The 16,226-nt window shown below is 38.0% G+C and overlaps 1 protein-coding gene across 3 annotated transcripts; it reads left to right on the forward strand.

Moving 5' to 3' along the window:
* The first annotated feature begins 3,669 nt into the window (after positions 1 to 3,669).
* On the forward strand, positions 3,670 to 15,997 carry shox (short stature homeobox). Of its 3 annotated transcripts, none has more exons than XM_041863532.2 (6): positions 3,670 to 4,046; positions 5,642 to 5,850; positions 10,026 to 10,083; positions 10,373 to 10,482; positions 13,308 to 13,520; positions 13,894 to 15,997. In XM_041863532.2, the coding sequence occupies exons 1-6, from the start codon at positions 3,797 to 3,799 to the stop codon at positions 13,981 to 13,983; spliced, it is 930 nt and encodes a 309-aa protein (XP_041719466.1). In that variant the 5' UTR covers positions 3,670 to 3,796; the 3' UTR covers positions 13,984 to 15,997. The 3 variants fall into 3 exon arrangements, with proteins under 3 accessions (XP_041719466.1, XP_041719473.1, XP_041719482.1); XM_041863539.2 differs by having other exon boundaries at positions 10,394 to 10,482; XM_041863548.2 differs by having other exon boundaries at positions 13,308 to 13,986.
* The last annotated feature ends 229 nt before the right edge of the window (positions 15,998 to 16,226 follow it).

The raw sequence follows: 16,226 nt of genomic DNA on the forward strand, positions 1-16,226 counted from the left end.
AAGCTACCTCAAAGTATATTTCTCAACAAGCTCTCACAGTCTTCATCCACGTTCTCCAAACGTCACATTTCAATGTTGCTCCAAAAGTGTTTTTGTTGCTCCTGCTGCTCTGTATGTTCCATTTCTCCAAATTTCGAAGTTAAGGGTTAACAGAAAATTCCACCCAAAAACTATATTTTGGTATTTGTTTCATTAGTCCATTGTTGGTATAGTCCCAAAATATTTTGAATGTCAGCACGTTTTCAAGAGATATATATTTTTAAATACAGAAATGCAGCTGGCACAGCTATATCTTGAAAACTTCATTGCTTACATGACTGCTAACATGCAAAACATTTTTGGACTATATTAACAATGGACTAAAGAAACAAATACCAAAAGATAGTTTTGGGGTGGAGTTTTCCTTTAAGTTTAGGCACTCATTCTGAATGGTTAAGGTAAGGGTTAAGGTTTGGGATAGGGTTAAAATAACAAATATTTTAAAAACAGTGTCAAACATCCAACTTTCTGATCCAGAGTCATCAGATTAATCGAACACGACTGGGTTTGGGATAGGGTTAAAACCATAAATAAAAAACCAGTGTTCACGACTGGGATCGAGCACACAACCTACTGATCCAGAGTCATAGGATTAATGAAAATCAGTGTCCACAACTAGGATTGACTATGCAACCTTAGGATCCAGACTCATTGGATAACACCCATCCACCACCCTGTCCAATTGATGGTAATAGTGCTCACTGTTGCCCCCAGTGGCCGGTTTTGAAGGCATTTCCTGACTTCCTCAGGACATAGATAAATGTCCAATTTCGAAATGTTGATGTTTGGCATCAATTTACAGGACATAGATAGATGTCCAATTTCGAGATTTAGATGTTTGGCATAAATTTATGCGAAAATTACGAAATGACAAAACAGATGGATGATTCTTACTGGTAATAGTTTGTATTTTATTTATCAATGTATTCTATTTTGAATATCGAAACATTGTCAACAATAATATATTTTCTATTTCAGCCGGTTTGATTTATGTTCTGTTTTGAACAGAATAATGTGACCAACAAAACGGATTAGTAATATGAATTTGCTCATGATAACAACAGCAATAACAACAATAATCATAATCATAATAATATATGTTTGTATTCGTTGACAATATAATGCAGGCATAGCAAATAGAATCAGTAGGCTAAACGGAGATAAATGTGTGGCCTACAAGACTGTTGATGTTGAAACTCTGTATGGGCAAAGCAACACTTGTTATCATGAAATTCAAATTACTCAGTTACAATAGGCCACATAACCGTTCAGCTGGCTACAGTATTAGGTGAATGACTCTTCTGACTTTCCTCGGATACTCATTGCCACACTACTGAAATAAAATACCCTATTAAGAACTACTGAGACAGACGGGGTGGGAGGGGTGTTGAAAATGTTGGAGATATAAAGAGAAGGGGGAATATGATTCGTGTCCCTTTAAGGATGTTTCGCCGCTAAACTATGGCAACATGAGCTCTGCTGCATATAGAACATCACTCTTCGATTATTTGTGCTGGTGTATTCCGATACCCTCGAGCCTGTTGTTGATTGGGCACCACATGTGGATACTCCACGTCAATTGGACTGCACTCACTAATTTTCAAACGTTTAAAAAAAAGAAACACTTTGAAGTTTCACAATTAAGATTGTGCTGATGAAGAGAAAACCCTAGTTTGAAATGCATGTCAGATGAAAAGACTCACATTTCGAAATAGGCTATGTCACACTATTTGTTGTTGTTGTTTTACATTACATTTACAACATTGCATTACTTTTCGATATTTTCATCCTAAATATTAATATTTCACTAACTAAATAAATGATGTTTTCATATAACAGGTCTACAATTAATATATTGTTATAGGCAATTTCAATCCAATTAATCATATAGAGCACCTTTAGTGGTGGTTTGGTAACCTCTAAAACAGCCAGCCAAAACAGCCAGCCTCTCACCTGTATCACCTAGTAGTTGTTGTTCTCTGTTGAACCATGGACACAAACTGAAATAGGCCTATGAGGTAGCCTATAATTGAAGATAGCAACCAATATTGCCATGATTTGAATAATGGGTTGTGATGGGTATTCATCCCAGAATAAGTTAGTGCTATGGTTATGGAGACCAAGTAGGATTTATTTCGTTATTGACCACACAGGCACAGCCTTTTACAAGTCAAATTATTCTATATGGAGACATTATCGAGGCACTCGATTCTGAACACAAATCTGTGTCATGAGGAGGATTTACGTCCATTAAAATTACGTCCATTAACAACAAAGGGCGCAACAACGTCTCTCAGCCCGCGCGCGTCAGTCGCTGCGAGACGGGTTTTGTGATAAATGGAGAGATATCAAAACACGTCATTAGAGAGCACAGCTTTACTGAGCGCTTTCACACTGCCGGGGCGCTCCGGGTAGAATACCCCAGAGACAGCTCTCTTCTCTCGGCCTTTTGTGTTTCTGAGCTGGACCGATGCATGCGTTTTAGATAATGTTCAGCTATTATAGCCTACATGTATTTCCATGAAAATCCTAGATATAAATCAAGGAACATTTTCCACCACTTGCAGCCTAATTGTATTGATTATCAATGTATTTTATTTTAGGATAAATCCAGTTTAACATTTAGAGCACTCCCAGAGGTGCTTGAATGATATGAATTATGAACAAAATGTGTAGGCCTACTTGTCTCATTCACTGAGATTTGTTCAGTTAGATTAGCAGTATATGCCCCTATACTATAGCGTACATTTACGGTGTAATGTTAGTCTACTTTCTATCACATTTCTATGCATACAAAACAACTAATAATAGATGCATTTCATCGTGAATATTTGTTCACTAGTTTATGAGATAGTATCATCAACGAAGTCAAATAATTTGTAATTTACCTCTGCTCTCCAAAACGTCATTAGATTATCATTAAGGACATTATATTTATAATCATTGGCATGCGATTTATTAGCAATATTTCAAAGTAATTTACAATCTCAGAAAATGTGTGGACTGGGGCCTCATTCCAAGTATTGTCACACGATTCACACCTGCAAAACAAAAATAATTAGGTTTCATACTTAGTTAAGCTAATTCTCCCTCTCGAGAAATGACATGCGTAGCCTAATTGTACTCGAATCATGGACCACGGTTATAGACATTATCTAATAGGCTACATCATCACTAGCCTACTGCAAATGTTTTCCACTTTAAAAAAAAAAACACAATAGTGTATTCTTTTATCAATGTAGGGTGAGTCGTTTATATCTGATCATGTTGTTAGACCGCCTATGTGCTTTAAATTCTTAGTTGTCAACTCAAACAAATAACAACACCAGGAGGAGAAAACCCAGCAACTCCGTATTCATATCTCTAAATCACGTTAATGAAATTATCGCCGAATTAATTAATAGTCTACAGATTTCCCACTCATTTCACCGTAAGGTACCGTAGGCATTTTAATGACCCCTAATTCAATTAACTGCCTCCATGGAAGCATTGATTTCTGGAAAAGCTGCTGAAAGTTGAATTCAGATAAGTCGAGCAGCCCATAATTGCCCAAGACGCAGAGGTGGGGGCTGGGCTGAGGTGGCGGTGTATAAATAGTGTGCTCTCAAAAACACAGTCATAACAGCAGGAGTGATCTCACCTCTTCTCCACCCCCCAATATCGCTGCCTTTTACGACCGAGCGCGCGAAGAGCTGACAACTAACGTTATATAGGTCATTTTAAAGTGGGGTTCCGTGCTCAGGACCACTGAACGGCCATGGAAGAACTTACGGCGTTCGTCTCGAAATCTTTCGACCAGAAAACCAAGGAGAGCAGTAAGGAGAGTATCACGTACAGGGAAGTTTTGGAGAGTGGCTTGGCGCGGGCGAGGGAGCTGGGGAACTCGGAGACAAGTCTACAGGACATAACGGAAGGCAGCAACCACTGTCCGGTACATCTATTCAAGGAGCACGTAGAGCTTGAGAAAGAAAAACTCAAGGAGTTTAACGTTTCAAGGGCCACGGAAGGTACGTTTTTATCCACCCGTTCGAGTTGTGTAGCGTGAATGTCCTAGATGCATTGCATTGCATTCTTACACGAACCAAGCCCTTGGTTTTCACGATTACTTTCGGTGCACCGATTGTAAAAGTACATCAATATGTGGTGGCCAAAACATTTACAAGGTCAAAACTATAAGGAAGACTTTTCAATTATTGCAGTAACTGTTTAGATTTTTTCGTAAGCACACGTCGTTATAATGTGCAGATTCTTCGAAACACTTTCTCTATAATAGGCCTACTGGCATGTCGTTTGCAGTGAAAAGCAGTGGTCCAAACGAATGTAGCCTAGATAATATCAATATTCTCTCACTCCTGTCGACCATTGTATTTATTAACAAATCATATCGTTGAATAATATCGTATTGATGGCGATTATATGCATAATGATAGGCCTAATTCGATGTTTCCACTGTACAATTAATAGGAGTGGTACTTGCATCAGCATGCAGTAGCTTATACTTTATATTTTAAACTATTGTTCATTGGACCATAAATTGTTATTTGGACAGTGTTAACCTATATGAAGTTTTTCTTGCTCGCATTTTCATGACATAACAGAAATTAAAAACGTTCATACACAAAATTAACCCGTGCACCTCGAAGTTGGATGTATGCTCTTGCACTGTAATATCAGTGTTAGGACGTTTACGTTGTTGTATAGCACACAATAGGTCCGTCTAATGATGATGGAAAACAATTGTTACAGACAACGCACAAGGTGTTGATAGTAATAATGACTTTAGCCCCGGCAATAATATTTTGATAATCTTAAACATATTATATATGCCTATTTGAAAATAACTGTCTTTTACGCAACACTTTAACCTTGTGAAATATTTTATAGATTCGAAGTTAAGCTATTTATTAGGTTTGTAATGATCAACTACCGTGGAAATAGTTTGCTGTATGATAGGCTTATTATACCAACCATTGAAATAACCCGATAAATAACTTGTATATAGGCTTACTATTTTATATATAAAGGTTTTATAATGTACTGTATTTGATAAAACAATTAACAATATAAAACACGTACCATTTTCCAAAATAAAAATCACATGAATAAACTACAATTGTTTGGTATCACAGTGCTCAGTTTCAAATTGTCCAGTGAAAATTGTGGCGTTTTCAGGTGGTCATTCCTTCCAATGAAGGATCCATGTGCAGACTGTAGGCAAATACCACTAAGGAAATTATAAGGCCTAATAGTGACATGATTTTATGGTCGAAGATATCAATATGTATGTATGTGAATAATTGTCATTATAGTATACCCACGGTGCCATAGCCTGCATTTTGGTTTGTAAGTTTGCAGGCTTGTATTTTGACCAATAGAGATCGAAGTTGTTAATCATGTTCTGTTTGCTGTCTCTGGCTGGCTACCATAACACATACTATGGATTCCACCAAATTAATATAAGCTACACTATAGACACGGACGTTTGTGTGTGTGTGTGTATGTGTGTGTGTAAAGCCAAGCTGTAGTTGCAGGTGTGTAAGAGTTTTTTGTGTTTAATCTAGAGATGTACTGTCTTTTGAAAACGTTGTATGTATTCACGTAGGGATATATGAGTGTAAAGAGAAGAAGGAGGACGTAAAGTCTGAGGATGAGGACGCACAGAGCAAACTGAAGCAGCGGCGGAGCAGGACAAACTTTACCCTGGAACAGCTCAACGAGCTGGAGCGCCTGTTCGACGAGACGCACTACCCCGACGCCTTCATGCGGGAAGAGCTGAGCCAGAGGCTGGGACTGTCAGAGGCGAGAGTACAGGTAACACCCGGAAGTGAAAAGCATAACCCTAAAGCTTTTGGACAAAACCCTAGATAGGCCTGTCCCTAAATTGCATACGTTTTTATTTTATTTTATTCAAATGTGGGTCTAAATAGGTTGAGCTTTTAAGCGCAAAGCATCAAGGATTGTTCTGAAAACAACGTGTGAGAGGTTGCTAGATTGAGACGTCCAGTGACAGAGGCTGGGGTCATAGTGTGTGACGCAGGAAGATTACTGTAATTCGTGATGCGGAATAAGATGGACAAAATGGATGTAAGGCCTAAATCAGTAATGATGTATGTTAACAAATGAAACACGTTTCAGAAGGCTATAGAGCAAACACTTGCAAGGCTGTAGCCTACAAACCATATTGATAAGGGTGCCGTTTAAAAACTACGTGGCTATAAAAAAAATGTTTTTAGATAGCCTACATTTACTAAAACAATGTATGTTGTCCTATTGGCAAAGGGAAATATTTTGAAATAAATCAAATTGTTAACCGGTCAGTTTTGGGGTAGAATCGTCGTGGAACAGCGTCTTTTTTTTATTTTAACACACGTTTAAACACGTTTAGGTGCAAGCTTTGGCATGTATCTATTATATTATGTGCACGTGTAAAACAATGAAAATATTCAGGAATAATTTAAAACAGTAACGTCAAAATAAGATGGCGCTGAGGCTTACGTTTTTATATAATTTATTCACCCGTTTGATAAAACATCAATGGTTATGTTTAATTTTCATGAGCTATGTAGGCCTAATATTCTTTTGGTCCGACCTGCCTGTTGTCAAGGCTCAGTTATACGGAGATGTTACACACTCCAGAGAGTGTGATGCAATGAGACAAACATATCATGCAATATTAGATGCAACAAACTGTGCAGATATGACTGTGTCGACATGGTTAAAAGCCACACGAGTTTATTTATTGGATCGATATTATACATATTGACCTCACGACCTCGGTGAGATTTGTTTGACAATATTTCTAAATTAACTTTAGGTATTAAGTGCAATAATAGTGCAACAACAATACTACTACTACTACTACTACTACTACTACTACTACTACTACTGCTACTGCTACTACTACTACTACTACTACTACTGCTAATAATAATAAGTAAGCCTACTGGTTACTGTTCATTTGTTGTTTTAAAAAATTGCCATAAAACACTATCCATTATCAAAGAAATGTATATCATGATAACATTGGTCTATTTTTTACATGACCAAAATACTGTTGCTTTTAAACAAATAAAATGACGCCTATAGCCTTTGCCACATCATAGTTGCTCAAGTGGCATTGGATTAAACTGAATCCGTCTTCTTTCTCCTGGCAGATTATTGTAGAAGAAAAGTTGCTTATGTGCTTCGGAAAGATCTTACCACATCATTAAAATTAATGAAGAGATTGTACGAGTGCTTCAGGGGACACCATCGTATGTCAGTCACCTCATTTCCCCCCGCGTTGTCTTTGTAATATCTGCCATTGGCTTGATATATTGCTCCCATAAAAATGGATTAGAAATAATTCAATTCTGCTGGAACTCAGTCGGTGGGACACCTCGTGTTCCGAGATCTAATCGGAGGACTAAGTAGCCTAATATTAGAAGTCTACACCGTGTGACAGCTTGCAAGCGCGACATAAAAAAAAGTAATTTTAAACATGGCCAAAATCAAATTGTGGTATAACAGGGGGTTAGCATTTACCTGTTAAAACGCAATGGGATAAATATTTACTCAATATTTACAACAATAACACACACTATCCACGCATATAGACTGAAATGGGCCTTGAGGGTTAAAATCACACACTATTAAAATCCATGTCGCAGCCGACCGTTTTTCGATTTGAAACCCCCAAATCTATCAAAAGTAAATTGTAAGGCATGTGGTAGAAAGAAGAGTATTAACCTGCACTTAGGCGTCGGAACAGAAGCCCCACGTCGCGCGCAGCTGAGGAATCTAATTGAAAGTTATGAGCGCTTGGTGAGCAGCGTGCAGTAATTCGATTACGACTAATATATTTGGGTTTCTGGTACAGAGCTAAATTAAATGTCATTATTCACTGTCTCTAATAAAAATCTAAAGGAAACGAGATTAGGGTGTTTGTATAGCGCATCATTGAGTGGTCCTTAATGAAGAAATAACTGTCGCAACCAGTGTAGTTCACTTTGCTTAGCATTCTGGCACGTAATATATATAGCTGTAAATATATATATATATATATATATGTTTTATTTTATTTTGTGTCAATACAGACCTTTAAGAGACAAGAACATAATTGATTAAAAAGTAAACTAATTAAATACACCTTATGCTATAACCTAAAACAATGAAATAATACAATTAGCAGTAGCCTATAAGAATAATGATATAGCCATACAGGCTTAATAATAGGTATATCTCACTGGTCATCCCCAAAGCCAACACCTCATTTGGCAGCCATTCCTTCCAGTTCTCTGCTGCAAATGACTGGAACAAATTGCAAAAATCTCTGAAGCTGGAGACACTTATCTCCCTCACTAACTTTAAGCATCAGTTGTCAGAGCAGCTTACCGATCACTGCACCTGTACACAGCCCATCTTTAATTAGCCCACCCAACTACCTCATCCCCATATTGTTATTTACATTGTTATTTATTTTGCTCATTTGCACCCCTGTATCTCTATTTGCACATCATCTTCTGCACATCTATCACTCCAGTGTTAATACTAAATTGTAATTATTTTGCACTATGGCCTATTTATTGCCTTACCTCCATAACTTACTACATTTGCACACACTGTATATAGATTTTCTATTGTGTTATTGACTGTACATTTTGTTTATTCCATATGTAACTCTGTGTTGTTGTTGTTTTTATCGCACTGCTTTGCTTTATATTGGCCAGGTCGCAGTTGTAAATGAGAACTTGTTCTCAACTGGCTTACCTGGTTAAATAAAGGTGAAAAAAATAAATAATAATAATAATAATAATAATAATAATAATAATAACAATACTACTAATAATAGGAAAGGTTAATAATAGGCCAATAATAGCCTAATCCTAAATTATTCTCTTCTAAACACAACATTAAACAAACATTTGTTTCCAATAGGCTATGTGATGGAGGGAGAGTTGGGGCATGCTATGTCAATAATGCATACTTTATCGACAAACGTATTATTACAGTCCAATCCACACGCGTTAAAATGGCTGCAGCACCTTGAGTAATTAAGGTGCCCTTTGTTGTTCTGTAGTCGCTAATCTGGCTACTGTAAATGATAATCATTACTGGGGTCAGAGGGGAGAGGAGATAATGGATTCGTGGAGGGAAATTAGGTTGATGATAATTAACAATAGGCTATGCTGTAGATTAGTCGGAGTAATAGTGACCTTTTTGGTACCGTTTTTTAAGCACATATGCCTACGTAAATTAGAGTAGGACTATCAACAAATATTGTTAGGCTATACATTTTGTGACGATATGTTGTATATTATTTTAGACTATTATAGATAATATATTCGATCTTATATTATCTATAATAGTGTAGGCAATTATATCAGTTGTAATTCATGATTAAAACAGTATAGGTTTATAGGCTACTTTTATGTGCAGTAATGTCATCATCGACATTCTCAGTGTTGGGGAGTGTTGGGGAGTGCATTAACTGCATTTTACGGTAGCTTGGTGGTAGTTGAACTAAATTCAAATCAAGATAGTGTTTTCAGTAGTTAACTTTTTTGCCATGTAGCAGTATAACTAACTAGGCTACTAGAACTACACTACTTTTTTTGTTGTTGAAAAAATACAATTAAATATGGGTGAAGTAGGCAATAATTTCCTTTCTTTTTCGGCATCAGACCTGCCTAATTTCCACTTGAAACATAATGTTTGTGTTTAATAGGCTACATTACAAATTCTGGTAACATATGACCCTAAAGTGATCGGACCTTGCAATTTGTAGTCTATAACATTTCAGATTTACATATGATGATTTTCCCGAAGAAGTTTGGATGTGGTGAACTACTTTTTCAAAGTAACTTTAGTTAAGTAAACTATATTTTTCTTAAGTGTAGCTTTAGTGTAGCTTAACTTCTTCCAGTATAAAATATATTTTCAGAGTAGCTTCCCCAACATGGATATTCTACAATGCCCTCATTCACTGTTTACATTTTGGTTTCAAGGTTTGGTTTCAAAACAGAAGAGCAAAATGTCGAAAACAAGAAAACCAGATGCATAAAGGTAAATTCTATTTACTATCCATCTACTTGTATTTTTTATGATTTATGTTGTGATGATTATTACACTTGTAATTTTACACTTGCTAAATTGTTTGCTAGTATGTTATATCGCGCATTTCTTACAATAATTATGTAGGCCTATGTTCCAGACTGTAAAGCTGATCTACTATCATGTGCATGTACTTTATTATGTTTGATTAATCACTTGCAAAATGTACAATGTCATCTTGTAACCTTTGACCAACCATATCAGCCTTATAATCAAACTTAACTGTCTCACTGTCTGACAGACACCTCTTCATACTTTCCAGGTGTCACTCTGGGCATTGCCAGTCATCTGGATGCCTGCAGAGTAGCTCCATATGTCAACATGGGAGCTCTACGGATGCCTTTTCAACAGGTATGTTGTTTTCTCTTTTTCATGAAATGAATCCTACGTGAAACATTTACTGATGAAATGCAGGCATGCAAGTGAGTGATTGTGCATAAGCAAAAGTTAATATTCAAAATCCATTAACCTCTAAAAGTCAAAGCCATTGGGGGGGGTTCTAATATGGAATTGTTTAAGAAGGTCATTTTGAATTTTAGGACCACTTTAGGTATATAAAAACAAATATTTGATAAAATATTGAATTTGAACTTTACTACTATAGCCTTAGAAACACATTGAATAACACATTCATAAATGGCAAAAAAAGACAGTAAAAAAATAAATCATAAGGAATAAGGTTTGGAAGTGTCTGTCCTATATCTAGGAGATATAAGAAAACTCAGGAAATATTTGTGTTTTTTTGGACACATATTTAACCCCTTATTTTTGTTGGCACAAAACTACCTCCATCCTTCCATTAATTTGTATGGGTTACCTTCAGACGAGTCCCGTGACACTTGTGGGGGTCGTAGAGCAAAACAGAGAATACCATCGTGTTCGTGAGAGTCTCCCCTTTCTGCTACAGACGTTTTCAGGATGTGTCATGGTCTGACAAACACCGCTGTAGCTCGGCCACCTATCACCGCTGATGCGGATGGCCAACATAGGCGGATGTGGTGGATTGAGACGCAGCCCATGCAAAAACCAGATATCTCTAGCTTAAACTGACAGATTTTGATGGGGATTTGTATTATTATGTTACTTAGATTGAAGCATGGGTGCGTCAATAGACTTTTAAGGAGCTTAACTGACAAAAAAGCTATAGTTTCTAAATGTGTTAGCATGGTTGAATGGTTTGATGCAGTCATAAAAATGTACCCTACTTTTCCAGCTCTTTTAGTCTCTTAGAAGGTATAGTTGATATTAATCCCCAAAATATAAACAACCATACTTCTCAATCATCTCTGAATCTGAGAGAGATATTGGAGAGAGGTGCATATGCCCTTATTATGCTAAAATTAGACACCTATCGTCCGAGGTTGTAGTTTACAAAGGCTGTGGTGATTGAGAACTCTATGGAGCTGGAGGGCGGTGTGTGAGAGTCAACTCAACCCCGAAGCACCTTTCACCTTTGGGGTGCGTTAAGAGCGGATGTGTGTGTGTGTGTGTGTTTGTGTTTGTTGGAGAGACATTTGATCTGGTGAGGTCTGTTTTTGCGGCCTGGCCGTTGGGTTGTCTGTTCACCCCTGTGAAAAGCTTGGGCCTAATTAAGCCAACACTGCGGCAATGCAAGCACATAAAAGAGATGATGAAAGCAGCGACTGGAGAAGGCTCTGATGGATATTGGTGGTGAGCTGCATTGGCAGGGAGGGAGGCATGAGGCCTGCATACTGAGAGAAGAGCACTACCTCTACAGGCCTGAGACAGAAAGGCACTGGGCTGGCTGTAACACACTTATGCAAGCACACATGTACCCCTGCATGTATACACACGTACACATGTTCACACAAATGCACAGGCATTCACACGTGCACACACACAGATACACACACACACAAATATTGACCACCTGTTGTGCCGGGGACTGGGTAGCGCCTGTAGCAGCTCATGCCCAGTTCCATTTCACTGATCCTTCCAGCAAACTTAACAACAACACGCTGAGAGATTCCTTCTCAAAGAGGGGTTCCCTTCTGTGTTTCACTGACAGTCTGCATTCATACATTTGGAACAAGGCTCTTTGTTTGAGTGTTAACTGTGCCTTATGAAAGTCAGTATCCATGCATCTGGAATCAGGCCTATTCTTTGAGTGTTTGGTAACAGTGACAGTTGGTGAGAAAGACAATATGGAGGAAGGCCTACTGGGCATTTATGCATTGGCTTGTGTCTGTGGCTCGTGTCAATGCAATGCAGTGCAAGTACAAAAACTGGTCAGCAATATGTAATGAAATACCGTCCAAGAAAGCATATTTTGCGGTTTATTTTAATTCTCTCTCGCAGTTAAACAACTTTAATTTCAGTCATTTTCCATGTTATTGGCTATGTCGAAATAGCGCCACATTTTAAATTGGTTGAAACATTTAGCTCTATCTTAAAACGTTTACCATGCGTCGCTTAAATGAAGTTTTATTTGGGTTGGATGAGAAAGCATGAGGCTCTTCACTTATGTCCGTGCTTCCTGTGGCATTTGAAACGCATGAGAAATGGCAAGAGGCAACGTAGCTCTCCCTCTGAAGTACAGGGATTTCTAATTTTCACCTACTCCTCATAAAATAATTGCCAAGAATGTGCAAACGGATACTCTATGGTCCTTATGACTTTGGCTTTCCCTTTGCTCAGGAATATGTCTGGATAAATATTTATAACTCTAAATACGTTAATATTTTTTGGGTGAATTTGTATTTATTTATGCAATTGAATCCATAATCAGGATAACAAGACGTTGCATATTTCCAAGGGTATGAAGGAGTTCTCACTGTGAATTAAACAAATCTGTTCAGGGTCTTAGAAAGACTTTGATTTCTAAGCTGTTAAACTGGACGTGGTGTCTGTGAAGTTATGTATGATTCATTAACTTTAAGAATAGCTGACATGAAAAAAGGGGAAAGGCTCAGAGTGCAGTTCCTAACTTTGTTCTTAGAAAACACACAGTAAGCAACAGCTTTGAGGGTAGAACTTGAAGGGGAATTTAATAGTGTCAAACAGTGAAACCTAAACCCTTGGCTCGCCTCTCACACATGCACACACACACACACACACACACACACACACACACACACACACACACACACACACACACAGCCTGAGGGGCTGGGAGGGACTCACTAACCTAGGGTTTGTTTTTGGTTGTCTGGCAGGTCCAGGCCCAGCTCCAGTTGGAGGGCGTGGCTCACTCCCACCATCACCTGCACCCTCACCTGGCGGCGCATGCGCCCTACCTGATGTTCCCACCCCCACCCTTCGGACTACCAATCGCCTCTCTCGCGGACTCAGCCTCTGCAGCGGCGGCCGTGGCGGCGGCTGCCAAGAGCAACAGCAAGAATTCTAGCATCGCTGACCTCCGACTCAAGGCAAGAAAACATGCCGAGGCACTGGGTCTCTGACCCCACCGGGCTTCCCCTCTGCTCGCCCCACGCCCTCATAATCACCTGCTTCTCATACAAGACTGAGCCCTGTGATCGGGTCTGACACTTACAGCTTAAACAAAACAACATTAAAAAAAAAAAACACTGAGAGGGAGAATGAAAGAAAGAGACAGAGAGAGAGAAAAAGAGGGACACAGAGGGAGAGGGAGATGGGGAGAGGATGAGTGGAGGAAGAAGAGGAGGAGAAAGAAGGAGGGGAGCAAGAAAATTGTCACAAAACCAGCTGCCAAAACAACCATTTGTAGAGAGAACGGTAATTAAATACCAATGAAATCACCTTTTACTTTTCGCCCAACAGGCAGGACTTCTGAGGGGCCAGTGGCTCAGTCCACTCCAGGCACACATCACAAGTCCAGGACCGTACAAACACATGTGGATGTCTGTCTGAGCCGAGGGCCAGGGCCGGGCCAGGCCAGACCGGGAGACTTTAGAACAAAGCAAACTGGCAAAGCAGGCAAGCAGGGCCAAATACTAGAGCCTCACTGATGCCGATGCCGTCACGTTGACTTTACAGACTATTGTGTGTATGGGAAAAGACACTGACACCACAAGGCATCGGACCCACTCTAACCTTTACACTCAAAAAAGACAAAGAAAAAAATAAAGAAAAAGAGAAAAGAAATGGCCATATTCTCTGTGTAACCACTGTGTTTTTTCCTGCCGCTGCCCAGTGCATGAGTTCTATTGGAGGACTGCAGGCCTATCATGGAGCCTGGCCATGTTATATCTGACCTAACACCCCAACTCTGTTGTATCACTGCCATTCAAACTGCCCACTATATATACCCTCATCCACAAAGTCAAAGGTCATTGGGGTTTGATTTCCTTTAAACTGTGGACTGACAGGAAAAGCCTAATCGAATCCCTTACTTTTCTGCTTTTGGAGGATGGAGAGTGTACATGTGTTTTGCTGGGAATGTGTCCAAAATACGTTTTTTTGCTTTTCTCCTCACATTGTTCTCTCTCTCTTGCTTTCTTTCTTCCTGTTTATCGTGCTGTTTCTTGGGAATAGAAGTGAAGATATTCTTTGCACTTCAGGTCTTGTATGTGGGCGTTTATAAACAGCACTACAAGCAGATACTACTTTACTAAATGAGGGTGGGAAAAGGAACTGATTTGGGTTTTATCATGTCATCAAAAAGAGACGTTCACGAAACGTTTAGAAGGATAAAGGGTATAACTGCAATTTTTTGTAATTTTGAAAATATGAAGAATCATCAGTTAAACTGAAATGCAATTGTGCGCAGTTTAAGTGCAATACTGTAAATATGAAGAAGAAAAAATAGAGAAAAAAAGCAGTTAATTGTTAGAGATAAACAAACGATTTTCAGTCATTTGTTTCAGGCACTGATAAATCAGTGTGTTGAATTTCTTCGCCAAACAGACCCGTTCTTTCTAAAGCATTGTATATTATGTTATGTTGCGAACTCATCCTCAATCATGTGTCATAACCCCAGAAATTCAATGGTTTTCAAACATAGTTTTGTACACATCAGGAAACTATAATAACTTGTTGAGGTAGACATGAGCATCTGTGTTTGATGCTGAAATTAATAACTGATACTAGGATCTGAAATAATTTATCATAATCTATTGTATTGACATGGGACAAAGCATTATGTCAAATTCCACCAAAGATTCTAACAAATGTTACAAGTTATGTTATAGGAACAACAAAAGCATGGCAGTGTTCTAGAGACGGGTTTAGTTTTTGTTAGGCCTGTACATGTTAAACTTGCATTTATTTGCATTTTCATGTTTTAACTATCAAAGTAAGTCAGATTATATCTACAACCTAAATAAATAATGCCTACCAGCAAGTATAATATTTGGAACATTTGCAAATTCAAAGGGTATTGCTTTGGAAATGTTTTGTGTCATTGAGAAACAGATCTCAATGTCAATAATGCCTCTGAGTCTGTAGATCGTAGTAAGGTCTACCTCAAACAATGTTTTACCAACACTTTCTCTGTTCTCAAAGATCCATTTACAGTTGTTAAGCAATGTCTCCATTTTAAATTAAACATATGGGTGCTTTTATTTATTATTTTTGTCTGAAAGTTTATACAATTATAAAATAGTTGAAATACAAGTGTACATTTTCACATGGCTTTGCATTTATTTTTATATGTTTTTTAAATGTTACATTTGCAATGGGAGATGCGTGGCTGTTGTGCATTGTTCGCCTAAAATGTAGCGTGTCAGCGTTTACAAACATTTCAGGGATGGTTGAATTTGATTAAGCTCCATGGAATTTGTTGTACCCACCACAAGTATTATAATTTCATATGCAAGCATGCCTAAACATGATTCACTATACAGTTTGTATTTTTTTCCTTTTGATTCACAAAATATGAATGTACAAGTAAACTATCAATAAAGTTATAAATATTTGTACTGAAGTTTTAAGATACTTTAACAACTCCTTTCAAGACTAATCAAAACAATATTTATTTATTTATTTATGTATTGTTCTGTGAGGGATTTTGGGCCATAGAATGGTAACATTTATCATTTTAGTTTTTAGTCATTTATTAGATTCTCATATATTGAGTGACTTATAGGCCTAATCCTACAAGAGGCTAAACAACATATTCAACCGAGACATTATTATCGTCATCAAAACATTCC

The sequence above is a fragment of the Coregonus clupeaformis genome, chromosome 40 (genome assembly GCF_020615455.1).
Source record: "Coregonus clupeaformis isolate EN_2021a chromosome 40, ASM2061545v1, whole genome shotgun sequence".
In the NCBI taxonomy this organism is placed as follows: domain Eukaryota; kingdom Metazoa; phylum Chordata; class Actinopteri; order Salmoniformes; family Salmonidae; genus Coregonus; species Coregonus clupeaformis.